This window comes from Oncorhynchus clarkii, chromosome 4, assembly GCF_045791955.1.
Source record: "Oncorhynchus clarkii lewisi isolate Uvic-CL-2024 chromosome 4, UVic_Ocla_1.0, whole genome shotgun sequence".
NCBI classification, from domain to species: Eukaryota; Metazoa; Chordata; class Actinopteri; order Salmoniformes; family Salmonidae; genus Oncorhynchus; species Oncorhynchus clarkii.
Genome location: NC_092150.1, coordinates 56,369,839 through 56,388,221, shown reverse-complemented (window position 1 = coordinate 56,388,221; position 18,383 = coordinate 56,369,839). Strand labels below are relative to the sequence as shown.

General features: G+C 40.4%; 1 protein-coding gene across 1 annotated transcript in view; it reads right to left on the bottom strand.

Moving 5' to 3' along the window:
* LOC139406970 (ezrin-like) overlaps positions 1-18,383 on the bottom strand; it is a 56,673-nt gene that overhangs the window by 35,291 nt on the left and 2,999 nt on the right. Inside the window, exon 3 of the mRNA XM_071150188.1 lies at positions 7,856-7,939. Within this exon, the coding sequence (XP_071006289.1) occupies positions 7,856-7,939 (84 nt within the window). The remainder of the gene's footprint in view (positions 1-7,855; positions 7,940-18,383) is intronic.

The following is an 18,383-nucleotide window of genomic DNA, read 5'->3' as shown; positions in this document are numbered from 1 at the left end:
CATAGCGCCTGATGGTTTTGCGACTGACCTTTGTGTCTTAAAAGTAATGATGGCCTGTCATTTCTTTTTGCTTATATGAACTGTTCTTGCCATAATATGGACTTGGTATTTTACCAAATAGGGCTGGCTATCTTCTGTATACACCCAAGGGTGTATACTTAACCAGCACGGCTACCACAGCATTCTGTAGCGATACGCCATCCCACCCTTGTCACAACACAACTGACTGGCTCAAACGCATTAAGGAAAGACATTCCACACATTAAGGCACACGTGTTAATTGATATTGAAATGCATTACAGATGACTACCTAATGAAGCTGGTTGAGAGAATACCAAGCTGTCATCAAGGAAAGGGTGACTATTTGAAGAATCTCAAATATATTTTGATTTGTTTAACACCTTTTGGTTACTACATCATTCCATATGCTTTATTTCATAGTTTTGAAGTCTTTACTATTTTCTACATTGTAGAAAATAGTAAAAAGAAAAACCCTTGAACACGTAGGTGTTCTAAAACATTTGACCGAGAGAGAGAAAGAGATATACATATGGATGGATGGAAGGCAACAAATACATTTCACTGAGCGGTGTAAAGACAGATTGACAGGGGTGAGACAATTAGTTGTAATTTATCTTAATGTTACTTTGTTGTTTGCAAGTGCACTATCCTTCTGACCCTATGCAGCCAGTTCCCATCTACTTTTTAACTCCTCGCAAGTGTGGCTTGTTTGGTGTCTGCTGTGAAGGAATAGCACAACAAGTCAACTGCTTGATTGATGAAGTCATGTCATCCAGCAAAGGCAGCAGCGCAGTCATCAACTACATGCACCATGTGGGGAAACACGTGTGGACCTGAATTGTGATGGCCAAACTGCAGTGGCCAAAACAAGAACAAGTTTGTGCTCTGGTATTGTGCCTGGCGGACCATGCACAAGCTCCACCACAGTCCGGACTAGACGTGGGCCGATTCTGATTTTTCAACACCGATACCGATTATTGTAGGACCAAAAAAGGCGATACAGATTAAATCGGACGATTTTTTTAAAATGTATTTGTAATAATGACAATTACAACAATACTGAATGAACACTTATTTTAACTTCATATAATACATCAATAAAATCAATTTAGCCTCAAATAAATAATGAAACATGTTCAATTTGGTTTAAATAATGCAAAAACAAAGTGTTGGAGAAGTTAAAGTGCAATGTAAGAAAGCTAACGTTTAAGGTCCTTGCTCAGAACATGAGAACATATGAAAGCTGGTGGTTCCTTTTAACATGAGTCTTCAATATTCCCAGGTAAGAAGTTTTAGGTTGTAGTTATAAGAATTAGAGGACTATTTCCCTCTATACCATTTGTATTTCATTAACCTTCGACTATTGGATGTTCTTATAGGCACTTTAGTATTGCCAGTGTAACAGTATAGCTTCCGTTCCTCTCCTCGCCCCTACCTGGGCTCGAACCATGAACACAACAGCCACCCTCGAAGCAGCGTTACCCATGCAGAGCAAGGGGAACAACCACTCCAAGTCTCAGCGCGAGTGACGTTTGAAACGCTATTAGCGCGCACCCCGCTAACTAGCGAGCCATTTCGCATTGGTTACACGATCCTAATCTCGGGAGTAGATAGGTTTGAAGTCATAAACAGCGCAATGCTTGACACACAATGAAGAGCTGCAGGCAAAATGCACTAAAGTGCTGTTTGAATTAATGCTTACGAGCCTGCTGCTGCCTACCACTGCTCAGTCAGACTGCTCTATCAAATCATAGACTTAGTTATAACATAAGACAGAAATACGAGCCTTAGGTCATTAATATGGTCGAATCTGGAAACTATCATCTCAAAAACAAGACGTTTATTCTTTCAGTGAAAAACAGAACCGTTCCGTATTTTATCTAACGGGTTGCATCCATTAGTCTAAATATTCCTGTTACATTGCACAACATTCAATGTTATGTCATAATTACGTAAAATCCTGGCAAACTGTTGCATATACACTGACTCTGCGTGCAATGAACACAAGATAATTGACAATTTCACCTAGTTAATATTGCCTGCTAACCTGGATTTCTTTTAGCTAAATATGCAGGTTTAAAAATATGTACTTCTGTGTATTGATTTTAAGAAAGGCATTGATGTTTATGGTTAGGTACACAATGGAGCAACGATACGCACCGCATTGATTATATGCAACGCAGGACACGCTAGATAAACTAGTAATATCAACCATTTGTAGTCAACTAGTGATTATCATTGATTGATTGTTTTTTTATAAGATAAGTTTAATACTAGCTAGCAACTTACCTTGGCTTACTGCATCGCGTAACAGGCAGTCTCCTCGTGGAGTGCAATGTAATCAGGTGGTTAGAGTGTTGGACTAGTTAACTGTAAGGTTGCAAGATTGAATCCGCCGAGCTGACAAGGTGAAAATCTGTCGTTCTGCCCCTGAACGAGGCAGTTAATCCACCGTTCCTAGGCCGTCATTGAAAATAAGAATGTGTTCTTAACTGACTTGCCTAGTTAAATAAAGATTAAATAAAAAAAAGGTGTAAAAATATATATATATAATTTAAAAAACGGCTAAATCGGTATCCAAAAATACCAATTTCCGATTGTTATAAAAACTTGAAAATCGGCCCTAATTAATCGGCCATTCCGATTAACCGGTCGACCTCTAGTCCGGACCTTCACTTCCTGATCACAGACCACACCAAGTTTCCCCCCCAACTTCTGCTTCGGCCTCATCAAGCAGCGCTTCAGAAAGACCAGAGTGAACACCTTGTCTGAGATTGCTGGTATTGTGAAGGACAGCCCTGTGACAGGGGTCAACATTCCACAGCTGGTTGGACTGGAGGATGGTACGGTGCTGGTGGAAAGCTATGGCTGGCAACAACACCTGACTCATACTTCAGGATGCTGCTTCAGATCAAGCATTACTAGCACTTCAGGTGAATACATTTACATTGCATTGTATTCGGTTATTATTCTTTTAAACTTGGGAATTGATTGTTGAATTGATGGTATGCATGTCGTCAACATTTTTTTTGTTATTTCCTGTTTTACAGCTTCGATGCTCTGGAGCCTTGTGATGTCGCCAAGGAGCGTTCCGACTCAGTCAGGACCAGGTTTCAGTTGCTGCGCAATGCTGACATCCTTCCTCCCATAGATGGTCTGCCTGTACAAGCACCACCTGAACTGGACACAGCTAGACAAACATTTATATTTTTGAGAAGATCAGGGAGGTCAGGGACGAAAAGGCTATGGACATCACATGCCCTGCACCAAAGTCAAGGGCAGGACAGAAACAGGCTCTCCGAATATAGATTCCCTTGTTCATGCGTGGTTTGGACGGACCAGTCATCAGCACTATCTGCAGTCCCTCTATTCAAATGACTCTCTCCTAACACACACACACACACACACACGTTGCTGCTACTATTATTTTTTTTATCCTGCTGCTCAGCCACTTTACCTCTGATTGTATGCATACAACTACCTCATTTATCACTATCATTACTGATATTGTTCATGTACATACTGTATACTATTTGATTTATATTAACACCATTTCTGATATTGCTACTATGCAAGTAACCATAGGCGGTACAGTTTAGACCTTCTGTAGAGACCCATCCACCAAAATATTGATATATAAAATGAATATTGATGTGTGGTCATAACATTGTGACATACACCACACAGACTCACTAAATACAAATGCTTAGTTTGTAAATTATGTCTGAGTGTTGGAGTGTGCCCCTTGATATCCATAAATAAATTTAAAAAATGTATGTTTGGAAAAATAACGTTCCCAAAGTAAAACGGCCTATTTCTCAGGACCAGATGCTAGAATATGCATAATTGACAGCTTAGGATAGAAAACACTAAAGTTTCCAAAACTGTAAAAATATTGTCTGAGAGTGTAACAGAACTGATATTGCAGGGGAAAGCCTGAGAAAAATCCAATCAGGAAGTGACTCTTATTTTGAAAACCCTGTGTTTCTATGCATCCCTATTGACCATTGAAAGGGATATCAACCAGATTCCATTTTCTATGGCTTCCCTAAGGTGTCAACAGCCTTTAGACATAGTTTCAGGCTTTTATTTTGAAGAATGAGCTTGAACGACCACATTGCTTAAGTGGACAGGTGGGGGCTCTCAGAGTGAGTTGTGCGCAAAAGAGAAAGGCGGCCATTGTTACTCCCGGTCCTAGTGAAAAGCCAACTGTCCCGGTTGATATATTATCGAATAGATATTTGAAAAACACCTTGAGGATTGATTATAAAAAATGTTTGACATGTTTGTGTACGTTATGGATATAATTTGGAATTTGTGTCTGTGTTGTCGTGACCGCTCTTTACGGTGGATTCCTGGGCATAACGCACCAAAGTAACGGACGTTTTTGGATATAAAAAATATCTTTATGGAACAAAAGGAACATTTGCTGTCTTACTGCGAGTCTCGTGAGTGAAAACATCCGAAGATGATCAAAGGTAAACGATTCATTTGATTGCTTTTCTGATTTTTCGTGACCAAGTTACCTGATGCTAGGTGTACTTATTGTTTTGTTATGCTATCGATAAACTTAAAACGCTTGTATTGCTTTCGCTGTAAAGCATAATTTCAAAATCTGAGACGACAGGTGATTAACAAAAGGCTAAGCTGTGTCTCGCTATAGTTCACTTGTGATTTCATGAATATTTTCTAGTAATATTATTTGACTGTTACGCTATTCAGCGTTGCTGATGACAAATATACCGGATCCGGGATGGGTGGTTCTAAGAGGTACATTTTAGCAATTCCATTTACTTTTGATACATAAGTATTTTTAAAACCAAATATTTTTATACTTTTACTCAAGTAGTATTTTAATGGGTGAGTTACTTTTACTTCAGTCGTTTTCTATTAAGTTCTTTACATCTGGACACTTTACCTGAAATGTTTCCTTATTGTAGGCTACTTACCACATTTAGTCTTAACTACACAAGCAAACGACCTCACATGTGAATCCTTAAAGAAATGGGTGGGGCTGGCTTAAGAGGGTGTGAACATTGCTGAATGGCTGTAGACAAAGAAGGGCTCTCCAGTAAGTACCAAAACATTCAAAGGCCCTTTTCTCAAAAGTGAGGTTACAAGTGTATCAACTTTCAAAGCAGAATTACTTTCCCATTGTTCCTAAAAAAATGCAGTATATGATATACCATTTTGTAGCTCTGAGTCTCTACTTTCTAGCAATGTAACAAAAACAATTTCAAATTTTGCTACATAAGACCAAATCCAGGTGGTGAGTCACGTGGAATAAGTCAAGGGGTATGAATACTTTCTAAAGGCACAGTACTCAGTAATCTGATAATACATCATTATCCTATTGTCCCTCTGAACATGCCGTACAAACACGCTGTACTCAAAAAAGTTATACAGAAAACATGCTGTACAACATCAACTGACTTTGATGTCAGGAACTGACTTAAACAGATACCATACATTTCTGGGTTCCGTGGGAAGGACAGTGGTTGGGAAGATTCACTTTCAGAAATATTGTCAATTATATTGTCAGATACAGTGGGTCAAAAAAGTATTTAGTCAGCCACCAATTGTGCAAGTTCGCCCACTTAAAAAGATGAGAGTCCTGTAATTTTAATCATAGGTACACTTCAACCATGGCAGACAAAATGAGAAAAAAAAAAAATCCAGAAAATAACATTGTAGGATTTATGAATTTATTTGCAAATTATGGTGGAAAATAAAGTATTTGGCCAATAACAAAAGTTTCTCAATACTTTGTTATATACCCTTTGTTGGCAATGACAGAGGTCAAACGTTTTCTGTAAGTCTTCACAAGGTTCACACACTGTTACTGGTATTTTGGCCCATTCCTCCATGCAGATCTCCTCTAGAGCAGTGATGTTTTGGGGCTGTTGCTGGGCAACACGGACTTTCAACTCCCTCCAAAGATTTTCTATGGGGTTGAGATCTGGAGACTGGCTAGGCCACTCCAGGACCTTGAAATGCTTCTTACGAAGCCACTCCTTCGTTGCCCGGGCGGTGTGTTTGGGATCACTGTCATGCTGAAAGACCCAGCCACGTTTCATCTTCAATGCCCTTGCTGATGGAAGGAGGTTTTCACTCAATCTCACGATACATGGCCCCATTCATTCTTTCCTTTACACGGATCAGTCGTCCTGGTCCCTTTGCAGAGAAACAGCCCCAAAGCATGATGTTTCCACCCCCATGCTTCACAGTGGGTATGGTGTTCTTTGGATGCAACTCAGCATTCTTTGTCCTCCAAGTTGAGTTTTTACCAAAAAGTTATATTTTGGTTTCATCTGACCATATGACATTCTCCCAATCTTCTTCTGGAACATCCAAATGCTCTCTAGCAAACTTCAGACGGGCCTGGACATGTACTGGCTTAAGCAGGGGGACACGTCTGGCACTGCAGGATTTGAGTCCCTGGCGGCGTAGTGTGTTACTGATGGTAGGCTTTGTTACTTTGGTCCCAGCTCTCTGCAGGTCATTCACTAGGTCCCGTGTGGTTCTGGGATTTTTGCTCACCGTTTTTGTGATCATTTTGACCCCACGGGGTGAGATCTTGCGTGGAGCCCCAAATCGAGGGAGATTATCAGTGGTCTTGTATGTCTTCCATTTCCTAATAATTGCTCCCACAGGTGATTTCTTCAAACCAAGCTGCTTACCTATTGCAGATTCAGTCTTCCCAGCCTGGTGCAGGTCTACAATTTTGTTTCTGGTGTCCTTTGACAGCTCTTTGGTCTTGGCCATAGTGGAGTTGAGTGTGACTGTTTGAGGTTGTGGACAGGTGTCGTTTATACTGATAACAAGTTCAAACAGGTGCCATTAATACAGGTAACGAGTGGAGGACAGAGGAGCCTCTTAAAGAAAAAGTTACAGGTCTGATGAGAGCCAGAAATCTTGCTTGTTTGTAGGTGACCAAATACTTATTTTCCACCATAATTTGCAAATAAATACATTAAAAAAATATTTTTTTTCTTCTCACTTTGTCATAGTTGAAGTGTACCTATGATGAACATTACAGGCCTCATCTTTTTAAGTGGGAGAACATGCACAATTGGTGGCTGACTAAATACTTTTTTTGCCCCACTATATATATATATTGTAATCTGATCAAAGTAAAGACTTTCATCATACTCCGTTTTCTCACACTATCGTTAATCAGTTTCCGTAAACTCTTGGCTCTTAGCACAGCACCATTCCTGGTCATGGTCGTCATGGTTCCAGGAGAGAAGGGAAGGTCTGATAAGAACAGTTCCAGCTAAAATCTCTTGAAACCTTCCTTGAGAACATTAATGAGTGTGTGTGGGGACAGGACATGCCTGGAGGTATGAAGACAGAGGTGGGGGAGTAGGGTTCAGGGTGGGTCACTGGAGCAGGACCAACACACACACACACACACACACCTAGAAAGCCTCACTAAATGGATTGTCTTATTACAGTAATGGAGAATTATTGCAAAGCAAAAAACCTGCTATACATACTTGTGGTGTTGGTACAGGTTGTGTTACTACTGATAACAATACTAAACGTGTGGCTACAGATGTAGGATCTTAATTTGATTACCCTGTTGCAGGAGAACTTTCCTGCAATGCAGGACATTTAAATATATGTAATATGTCATTTCCAATTTGACATTTCAGACTTGATTTTACCTTATGAAAGAAAATGATCGACCCCTAAAAAAAAGTCCATTAATTATAATCCACATTATAATTCACATTTCTACAAGGTTATTTCCTGTTGTAGCAAACTGACTCAAATTAAGATCCTATATCTGTGTTAATATGACAGTCATTAGTGTACAGTTAACCCTGACCTGGTCAAAGAGCTGTTTGCCAGTGGTGCTGGGCTGAACGGCAAACTCCAGCTCAGCGTCCATGGTGGTGACGCGAACATTGACCTGAGGGGACAGAGACATGACAGAAAGACATTAGTAACACAAAAACATTGGTATTTAATATTTAGTAAAAGAGAGATACAGTTGAAGTTGGAAGTTTACATACACCTTAGCCAAATACATTTCAACTCAGTTTCACAATTCCTGACATTTAATCCTAGTAAAAATTCCCTGTTTTAGGTCAGTTAGGATCACAAAATTATTTTAAGAATGTGAAATGTCAGAAGAGAGAATTATTTATTTCAGCTTTTATTTCTTTCATCACATTCCCAGTGGGTCAGAAGTTTACATACTAAATACTGAGGGTAACATTGCCTTTAAATTGTTTAACTTGGGTCAAATGTTTTGGGTAGCCTTCAACAAGCTTCCAACAATAAGTTGGGTGAATTTTGGCCCATTCATCCTGACAGAGCTGGTGTAACTGAGTCAGGTGTGTAGGCCTCCTTGCTCGCACACGCTCACTTGCTTGCTTTTTCAGTTCTGCCCACAAATTCTGTGTTGCTTCAATATATCCACAATTTTCCCTCCTCATGATGCCATCCATTTTGTGAAGTGCACCAGTCCCTCATGCAGCAAAGCACCCCCACAACATGATGCTGCCACCCTGTGCTTCACAGTTAGGATGGTGTTCTTCAGCTTGCAAGCCTCCCCCTTTTTCCTCCAAACATAAAGATAGTCATTATGGCCAAACAGTTCTATTTTTGTTTCATCAGACCAGAGGACATTTCTCCAAAAAGTGCGATCTTTGTCCCCATGTGTAGTTGCAAACTGTAGTCTGGCTTTTTTTTAATGGCAGTTTGGAGCAGTGGCTTCTTCCTTGCTGAGCGGCCTTTCAGGTTATGTCGATATAGGACTCGTTTTACTGTGGATATAGATACTTTTGTACCCGTTTCCTCCAGCATCTTCACAAGGTCCTTTGCTGTTGTTCTGGGATTGATTTGCACTTTTCGCACCAAAGTACAATCATTTCTAGGAGACAGAACTCGTCTCCTTCCTGAGCAGTATGACGGCTGCGTGGTCCCATGGTGCATATACTTGCCACTATTGTACAGATGAACAGAAATCTATAGTTTGTTAACAAGACATTTGTGGAGTGGTTGAAAAACAAGTTTTAATGACTCCAACCTAAGTGCATGTAAACTTCCGACTTCAACTGTAGGTGTTCAAACGCTTTAGGAAGTAACAATGAATGAGCAACTGTAGAGTAATGTACAAAAAATAAATGTACTGTACTTCAAAGGGGATGATATGTACAGACTAAACAGATCATGTGTTTATTTGCCTAGTTAAATCAAATAAAAACAAAAAGGTCTCGTAATAGACAGAAAGACTGATCAGAGGGAACTGAGTGTGAAAATCACGTTTCACTTTAAATACTTAATCCTGGTCTCGTTTCAGATTTCACACATTAGCTAGTGTGGTAAACTGGTGTATGGTTGTGAAAACCCCTACTGCACATGTAGGCCTATAGTCAGATTCAATCAAATGTATTTTATAAAGCCTTTTTTACATCAGCAGTTGTCAAAGTTCATTACACAGATACCCAGCCTAAAGCCCCAAAGAGTAACGGCACAGTGGCTAGGAAACATTCCCTAGAAGGCAGGAACATTGAAAGAAACCTAGAGAGGAAAGGCTCTGAGGGGTGCCATAGCAGCTGTAGTTAGTTACAGTAAAAGGAACATGGTTGATTTTAGAAGGGAACCCCTAACGGAGATAGTGTCATCTCCAATAGTGTCATAACCATTCGACACAGACCAGCTAATCAGGAGTTTAGCCTGTATTGACAATGGCCACTCATTTACTTCCGTTTTGAGAGAAAAGGTATGCCATTCCGTTCTTTGGTTAATAATTGATAAGACTGACCAACTGTATGCCGCACAAACATGGCAAGTCCTTGTTTTTTTAGGCCTGCCTTATGAGGTGAGCATGCAGGAATGCTTATAGACTCATAAAATAAATGATAGGACACTGAACAAAAATATAAAACGCAACATGTAAAGTGTTGGTAACATGTTTCATGAGCTATTTCTGTCTGTAAAACAATGAATTTAGCAATATCGATTTTGTTATATGTTTAAGCAAAAAAACATTAGTCATGGCACAATGCATAATGTAAAATAAAATTAAAATCGCAGGAAAATTGCTGCAACATTTTTCCTCGGCTCCATGGCAGAATGTGTAGAATTGCAGGAAACTAGCTTTAAACCTGCTAAAATGCATCTCAGCTTCATGGAACAATGTGTAGAATTGCAGGATTAAAAACAAGTTTAAAATACAGCTGCGCTGACCGAGCCCATTGCCACACCCCCGTCACACCCACCACCTACACCCATTTTTGACCCAGAAAAAAACCTGGCATGACTGCCTGCTTAAGGAGGTCCACTGAGGTAAATGGTTTTTGAAATATAGTATGTCGCAACGAGGGCGCCCTCTGATTTCCATGAATCAGGCATGACATCAAGATTGAAAGACTACAAAGACTTAATTCCATGTAGGTTAGTTCTCATCAAATTCCTGCTACAATATATAATATTCATTACAATATCAGCATTGTAAGCTCACTAACAAACCCTAGTCCTACACCTTTCGCTTCTAGGGCTAATGTTTCAGTTGAGAAAATGTATTTACCAGTATTTACCCAGGTTATTGGTGTGCACTGACAACCCTATAGAGATGTGTGTGGACTCCGGTATGAGGGAGACTGCTGCCAACAGAGTGTTTGGTGTTTTCTGTCATCTCCTGGCCATTGTGAATGCCATTGAGGCTGTTTTTATTTATTTAACTAGGCGAGTCAGTTAAGAACAAATTCTTATTTACTATGACGACCTAACAAAGGGCCTCCTACGGGGGGGGGGCTGGAATTAAGAATAAAATATAACAAAACACCACAACAAGAGAGACACCACAACACTAAATAAAGAGAGACCTAAGATAACATACAGTAAGTAGCATGGCAGCAACACATGACAACACAGCATGGTAGCAACACAACATGACAGCAGCACAACACGGTTGCAGCACAAAACATTGTACAAACATTATTGGGCACAGACAACAGCACAAAGGGCAAGGAGGAAGAGACAACTATATCACTTGAAGTAGCCACAACTGTCAGTAAGAGTATCCATGATTGAGTCTTTGAATGAAGAGATGGAAATAAAACTGTCCGGATTGAGTGTTCGGGTCTTGGGGGTTGTCTGGTCACTGGTCTGCTCCGGTCCTGCATGGGGAGGATGGACAACCTCAGAGCAAGCAGACACACCTGGTACCCCGTAACAGAGTTCAATGGAGGCACCCCTCTGTGGGATGCTCACTCCAGGTGTAGGTTGGTGTCTTTAGTCCTTCCTCCACTCCTCTGGTTCTGGTGGTGATGATCTGGTCTCTTTCTGTTGATCTGCTCCAGGTGGTACTGGTGTGTTCGGCGGAGGCAAGGGAGGATGGCTGCAGGCCAAGGGTAGAGGGAGTAAGGCTCGCCTCGGCAGTACTCTACTCGCCTCAAGGCCTGCAGTCTACCATTTCCTCAAGCAGCTGGTCTGGTGAAATTGAAGTGAGCAAACTCAATGACGCCCACTGGAAACGGTCTAACGGGATGTCTTCTGGGCTGGGGCCTGGGCTCTGACTGACTGGACTATTTACTCACTGCCATGATGTTTAGCTGCCTCCGGCTACATACTGAGCCTATACATAATATCTGACTTGACTATGGCAGTAGATATGGCCAAATAAATGACTCCATAGAAAGAACAACTTAAAGTGAATTGACTACAAGAGAAAAGCGCATGAAAGGTTATTTTTTTTCATCAGAAAAGCCTAATCTACATATTGATTGTTGTGAGCAGCCCCATTTTGCAGTTGTGACTGGGCTAGTCTGCGTGTAGGAGTCCAAACAATAGGAGTGGTAGAGGTTCAAGGGTTGTTCAGTAGGGCAAACTAGCAAAATATGTTACAACAGAAAATGAACATGTTAGACAAATTTAGCAAGTACCTACTCATTTCAAAATGCTATATTTTCTATATTGAACAAAAGGGCTGATATTATCACCACCAAACCTGGAGGGGAGGAGCTTCTATAGGAAACAGCGTCCAAAATAGCGAGGGAAAAGAGAAAAAAAAACTATTTACACAGCAAAACAAAGATCCCTTTTCAGCTTGGCCTCCCCAGTGGTCCCTCTCCTGCACCACTATGAATTTTAATGGACCCCAGCTTCCAGACTGCAGAGTCAAACTGACTCCAGGTCAGCTGTGTAAAGGAGCCAGAAAGTAATCTTCCATGTGAACACAAAGTTCAACTGACACCGGATCAGCTAAGTTGGGGAAATGGACTGGAATCCAGTACCGTTTAGCACAGGTTGGTAGAACATGGCAATTGCAGCGCCAGGGTTCTGTATTAGATTCCCACTGGGGACCAGTACAAAAAAAAAGTATGACAATGTATGCACTCACTACTGTAAGTCGCTCTGGATAAGAGCATCTGCTAAATGACTCAAATGTAAATAAATATCACACACAGTACCAGTCAAGTTTGGACACATCTACTCATTCAAGGGTCTCTTTATTTTTTACTCATTTCTACATTGTAAAATAATAATGAAGACATCAAAACAACACAAATGGAATCATGTAGTAACCAAAAAAAGTGTTACATCAAAATATATTTCATAATTGAGATTCTTCAAAGTAGTCATTCTTTGCCATGACGGCTTTGCACACTCTTGGCATTCTCTCAACCAGCTTCATGAGGTAGTCACCTGGAATGCATTTCAATTAACAGGTGTGCCTTGTTAAAAGTACATTTGTGTAATTTCTTTCCTTTCGAGATTTGAAAGTTTCTTCAAATGTAGTCGCAAAAACCATCAAGCGCTATGATGAAACTGGCTCTTATGAGGACCACCACAGGAAAGGAAGACCCAGAGTTACCTCTGTTGCAGAAGATAAGTTCATTAGAGTTACCACTAAGAAATTGCAGCCCAAATAAATGCCTCACCGAGTTCAAGTAACAGACATCAACATCAACTGTTCAGAGGAGCCTGCGTGATTCAGGCCTTCGTGGTCGAATTGCTGCAAAGAAACCACTACTAAAAAGGACACCAATAAGAAGAGACTTCCTTGGGCAAAGAAACACAAGCAATGGAAATTAGAGTGGTATAAATCTGTCCTTTGGTCTGATGAGTCCAAATTTAAGATTTTTGGTTCCAACCGCTGTGTCTTTGTGATACACAGAGTAGGTGAACGAATGATCTCTGCATGTGTGGTTCCCACCATGAAGCATGGAGGAGGTGATGTGATATACTATGATATATTTAGAATTCAAGGCACACATAACCAACATGGCTACCACAGCATTCGGCAGTGATAAACCATCCAATCTGGTTGGCACTTTGTGGGACTCGTTTGTTTTTCAACAGGACAATGACAACACACAACCAAGCTGTGTAAGGGCTATTTGACCAAGAAGGAGAGTGATTGAGTGCTGCATCACATGGCCTGGCCTCCACAATCACCAGACCTTGGGATGAGTTTGCCGCAGAGTGAAGAAAAAGCAGCCAACAAGTGCTCAGCATATGTGGGAACTCCTTCAAGACAGTTGGAAAAGCATTCCAGGTGAAGCTGGTTGAGAGAATGCCAAGGGTGTGCAAAGCTGCCATCAAGGCAAAGGGTGGCTACTTTAAGATACTCAAACATATTTTAAAAAATTTAACACTTTTTTGATTACTACATGATTCCATACAGTATGTGTTATTTCATAGTTTGATGTCTTCACTTTATTCTACAATGTAGAAAATAGTAAAAATAAAGAAAAACCCTTGAACGAGTAGGTGTTCTAAAACTTTTGCATGCTCAAGAATGTGCTGGTTCGCATACCACTGCTGCCATTTTAAATGGCATTTGAGAAAATGTTTGAAACTTGGAAAATCCCCAAGAACAAAGTACATGCTGTGCTACGTGATAATGCATGTAAAGGCTTTGGAAGAATGCGGAGTAGCCAGTTTGCCATGCATGGCACACATGCTCCAACTGGCTGTGAACTAAGGTGTTTTGGCCCAACGTAGCATATCTGACAGTGGCAACAGGTAGGAAGTTAGTGGGCCATTTTAAAACACTCACATCTAGCACACAAGCAATACAGGAGCAGCTTGGAGTGAAAACCAAAAGGCTTAAGCAAGACATTTCCACCAGATGGAACAGTACTTTTTACATGGAGAGCCTTTTTACATGGAGTGCTTGGCGTGTACGCAGCTGACTATGAGTTACCTGCAACAATCAGTACAAATCAGTGGACTCTCATTGAAAGCATGAACACACTCCTAGCTCCATTCGAACAACTGACTCAAGAAATAAGCTCATGAACTGCACCAGACGTGATACCCTCTGTCATGGCATTGAAACGCCTTCTCAACAAAACTGCCGACACAGACCGTGGGTTTAAAACTTGCAAAAGTACTCTACTAGAGGCTGTGAATAAGTGATTCGGTGGCATTCTCTCTGAGCCGCTTTAATGCTCAATGCTAGGTACAAGAACCACTACTTCGATGCAGTAAAGAAACAGGGTTTAACGTGAAATGTTAGACACAGCTGGACAAGATGGAAACAGACAGTGACAGGGCGAACCAAAGAAGAGGACCCACAACAGAAGAGGCCACGGTCAAGATTTTAATTTAATGTAAAACAAAGGTGTTTTTTTTATTTATTTTTTTATTCTAAAATGAAAGATGAAAGTGTTGAAATGTTGCTCTCATTTTACTAGTCATGTCATTTGAGCACACTTGAAAAGTTTAAGTTGTGCCATTTATAGCAGTTCATGACAGCCTAGAGACAGACATTTTTTCAAACGATTAAAGCTAACATGATTAACTGCATTTTAGTTTAAACCAATATTTCTTTCAAATCATTTAAGTTTCTCCATACAGTCAGGATTGGATAGTAAAGAAGAGCAACCAGTAACTTAACCATCTTTGTAATGCCGGGCAGCTAAAATATGTGTGTCATGAATATCTAATGTGTGTTTTTTTGTAATTTACAAGTTATTAAACAATCCGTTCCTAACTGAACATACTACACTTTGTTTCAACTATTTAACTGTACTATAATGCTTAAAAAAGGATGCTAAAATGTTAAATCGGTTATCGGCATCATTTTTTTTTAGCAAGGAAAATATCAGATATCGGTATTGGACAAAAAATGTCATATCGGTGCATCCCTAATTGCTGCGGGGACTTGCTTCCATTCAGCCACAAGAGCAGTGAGGTTGGGCACTGATGTTGGGTGACTAGGCCTGGCTCGCAGTCGGTGTTCCAATTCATCCCAAAGCTGTTTGATGGGGTTGAGGTCAGGGCTTTGTGCTGGCCAGTCAAGTTCTTCCACACCAATCTCAACAAACCATTTCTGTATGGATCTCGCTTTGTGCACAGGGGCATTGTCATGCTGAGACAGGAAAGGGCCTTCCCCCAAACTGTTGCCACAAAGTTGGAAGCACAGAATCGTCTAGAATGTCATTGTTTGCTGTAGTGTTTAGATTTCCCTTCACTGGAACCAAGGAGCCTAGCCCAAACCATGAAAAACAGCCCCAGACCATTATTCCTCCTCCACCAAACTCTACAGTTGGCACTATCCATTGGGGCAGGTAGTGTTCTCTGGGCATCCGCCAAACCCAGATATGTCGGTCGGACTGCCAGATGGTCACTTTAATAATGTTTACATTACTCATTTCATATGTCTATACTGTATTTTAGTCTATGCCGCTCCGACATTGCTCGTCCAAATATTTATATTCTTAATTCCATTCCTTTAGATTTGTGTGAACTGTTGTGAAATTGTTAGATATTACTGCACTGTTGGAGCTAGAAACACAAGCATTTCGCTACACCCGCAATAACGTCTGCTAAACATGTGTATGTGACCGATAACATTTGATGAAGAGTGATTCATCACTCCAGAAAACACGTTTCCAGAGTCCAATGGCGGTGAGCTTTACACCACTCCAGCTGACGTTTGGCATTGTGCATGGTGATCTTAAGCTTGTGTGCGGCTGCTCTGCCATGGAAACCTTAAGATAACAAGCCCAGACCAACAGAGAGTGGAACGAGTGGGAACCACTGCACACACGTATGTATGCATGCACACACAGGCAAACTGAAACTGACATCTGATCTCATGCAAGTCAGTGAAGGCATTCAGTCAGAACTAGAGGTTGACCGATTAATTGGCATGGCCGATTAATTAGGGCCAATTTCTAATTTTCATAACAATCGGTAAATCAGCATTTTTGGACACCGATTATGGCCGATAACAATGCAATCCACGAGGAGACTGCGTGGCAGGCTGACCACCGGTTACGCGAGTGCAGCAAGGAGCCAAGATAAGTGTAATGCTAGCTAGCAACTTATCTTATAGAAAACAATGAATCTTAACATAATCACTAGTTAACTACACATGGTTGATGATATTACTAGTTTAATTAGCTTGTCCTGCGTTGCATATAATCAATGCGGTGCCTGTTAATTTATCATCAAATCACAGCCTACTTTGCCAAATGGGTGATGATTTAACAAAAGCGAATTTTGTGAAAGAAGCACTGTCGTTGCACCAATGTACCTAACCATGAACATAAAAGCCTTTCTTAAAATAAATACACAAGTGTTTTTTTTAAACCTGCATATTTAGTTAAAAGAAATTCATGTTAGCAGGCAATATTAAGTAGGGAAATTGTGTCACTTCTCTTGCGTTCCAGTGCAAGCAGAGTCAGGATATATGCAGCTGCTTGGGCCGCCTGGCTCGTTGCGAACTGTGTAAAGACCATTTCTTCCTAACAAAGACCGTAATTAATTTGCCAGAATTTTACATAATTATGACATAACATTGAAGGTTGTGCAATAAGAGCAATATTTAGACTTATGGATGCCACACGTTTGATAAAATACAGAACGGTTCCGTATTTCACTGAAAGAATAAACATTTTGTTTTCGAAATGATAGTTTCCGGATTTGACCATATTAATTTCTGTGTGTTTATAATTAAGTCTGATTTGATAGAGCAGTCTAACTGAGCAGTGGTAGGCAGCGGCAGGCTCGTAAGCATTCATTCAAACAGCACTTTCCTGCGTTTGCCAGCAGCTCTTCGCAATGCTTTAAGCACACCACTGTTCATGACTTCAAACATATCAACTCCAGAGATTAGGCTGGCAATACTTTAGTGCCTATAACAACATCCAATAGTCAAAGGTACATGAAATACAAATGGTATAGAGAGAAATAGTCCTATGATTCCCATAATAACTACAACCTAATACTTCTTAACTGGGAATATTGAAGACTCGTTAAAAGGAACCACCAGCTTTCATATGTTCTAGGCAAGGAACTTAAACGTTGGCTTTTTTACATGGCACATATTTCACTTTTACTTTCCTCTCCAACACTGTTTTTGCATTATTTAACCAAATTGAACATGTTTCATTCTTTATTTGAGACTAAATTGATTGTATTTATGTATTAAGTTAAAATAAGTGCTAATTCAGTATTGTTGTAATTGTGATTATTACAAATATAAACAAAATAAAAAAAAATGGCCGATTAAATCGGTATTGGCTTTTTTTGGTCCTCTACTCAGAACGTTACCAGAAAACATGACATTAATGCTAAAAATAAACTGGACAAAGACCCACATTTCAATTCTTATTCTGAAAACACAAGAGAGGTAGACTAATGACAGCAAACGTCCCAACTGACTCGAAAAGGATCTAAATATATTAATCATCTAATATTGTATGCAAAGAGCTATCCAACTTTTTAACTATGCCTGCCTGCCTGCCTATAACAAACTAACAAGTACCAGTTTGCATCTGCGTAACCCTACAGGAGCAAACACTCCTTAAAGTAACTACAGTGACTCTCACTTCCCCACTGTCTAGTATATAACACCCTTCACTGGTTAATGAGTTGGTCCCGAATGGTGGTCATCACCTGCATTCCCCTGTGCTGTGAACCATTCAATATGTAACCACGTGCATGGTTTACATGGCTTGGAGCCATATAGCCATAAACAACCAATGTGCTGGGTGCAACCTGCTGACATGCAGTGCACTACCTCCCTGCACTAGGTCCCATGGAGACCGGCAAGGGGGTAGTATACACCCCTACTGCGCCCCTTTCATTAAGGTATTTAGGACTGAAACCTCTAATATGTGGATTCGTTTCGCAGACCTGGGCCCAGTACCTCAGCTTGGCCAACTTGTTGACTAAACAGTGTATTAACTTCTATTAGGAACTAAATACTATATAATGTCTAAATATATAATGATGTGGTAAGTGCTAACATGACGACTATTCAGTGACATGCCCAGAGGGTGTAACAGCAGGCATCATTATATCATTGTATTATCAATTATTGAAGAGAACAAATTGTTAGCAATGGGTTTCGGACAGAAGGAGGGAACACCCATACAGTATGTGTT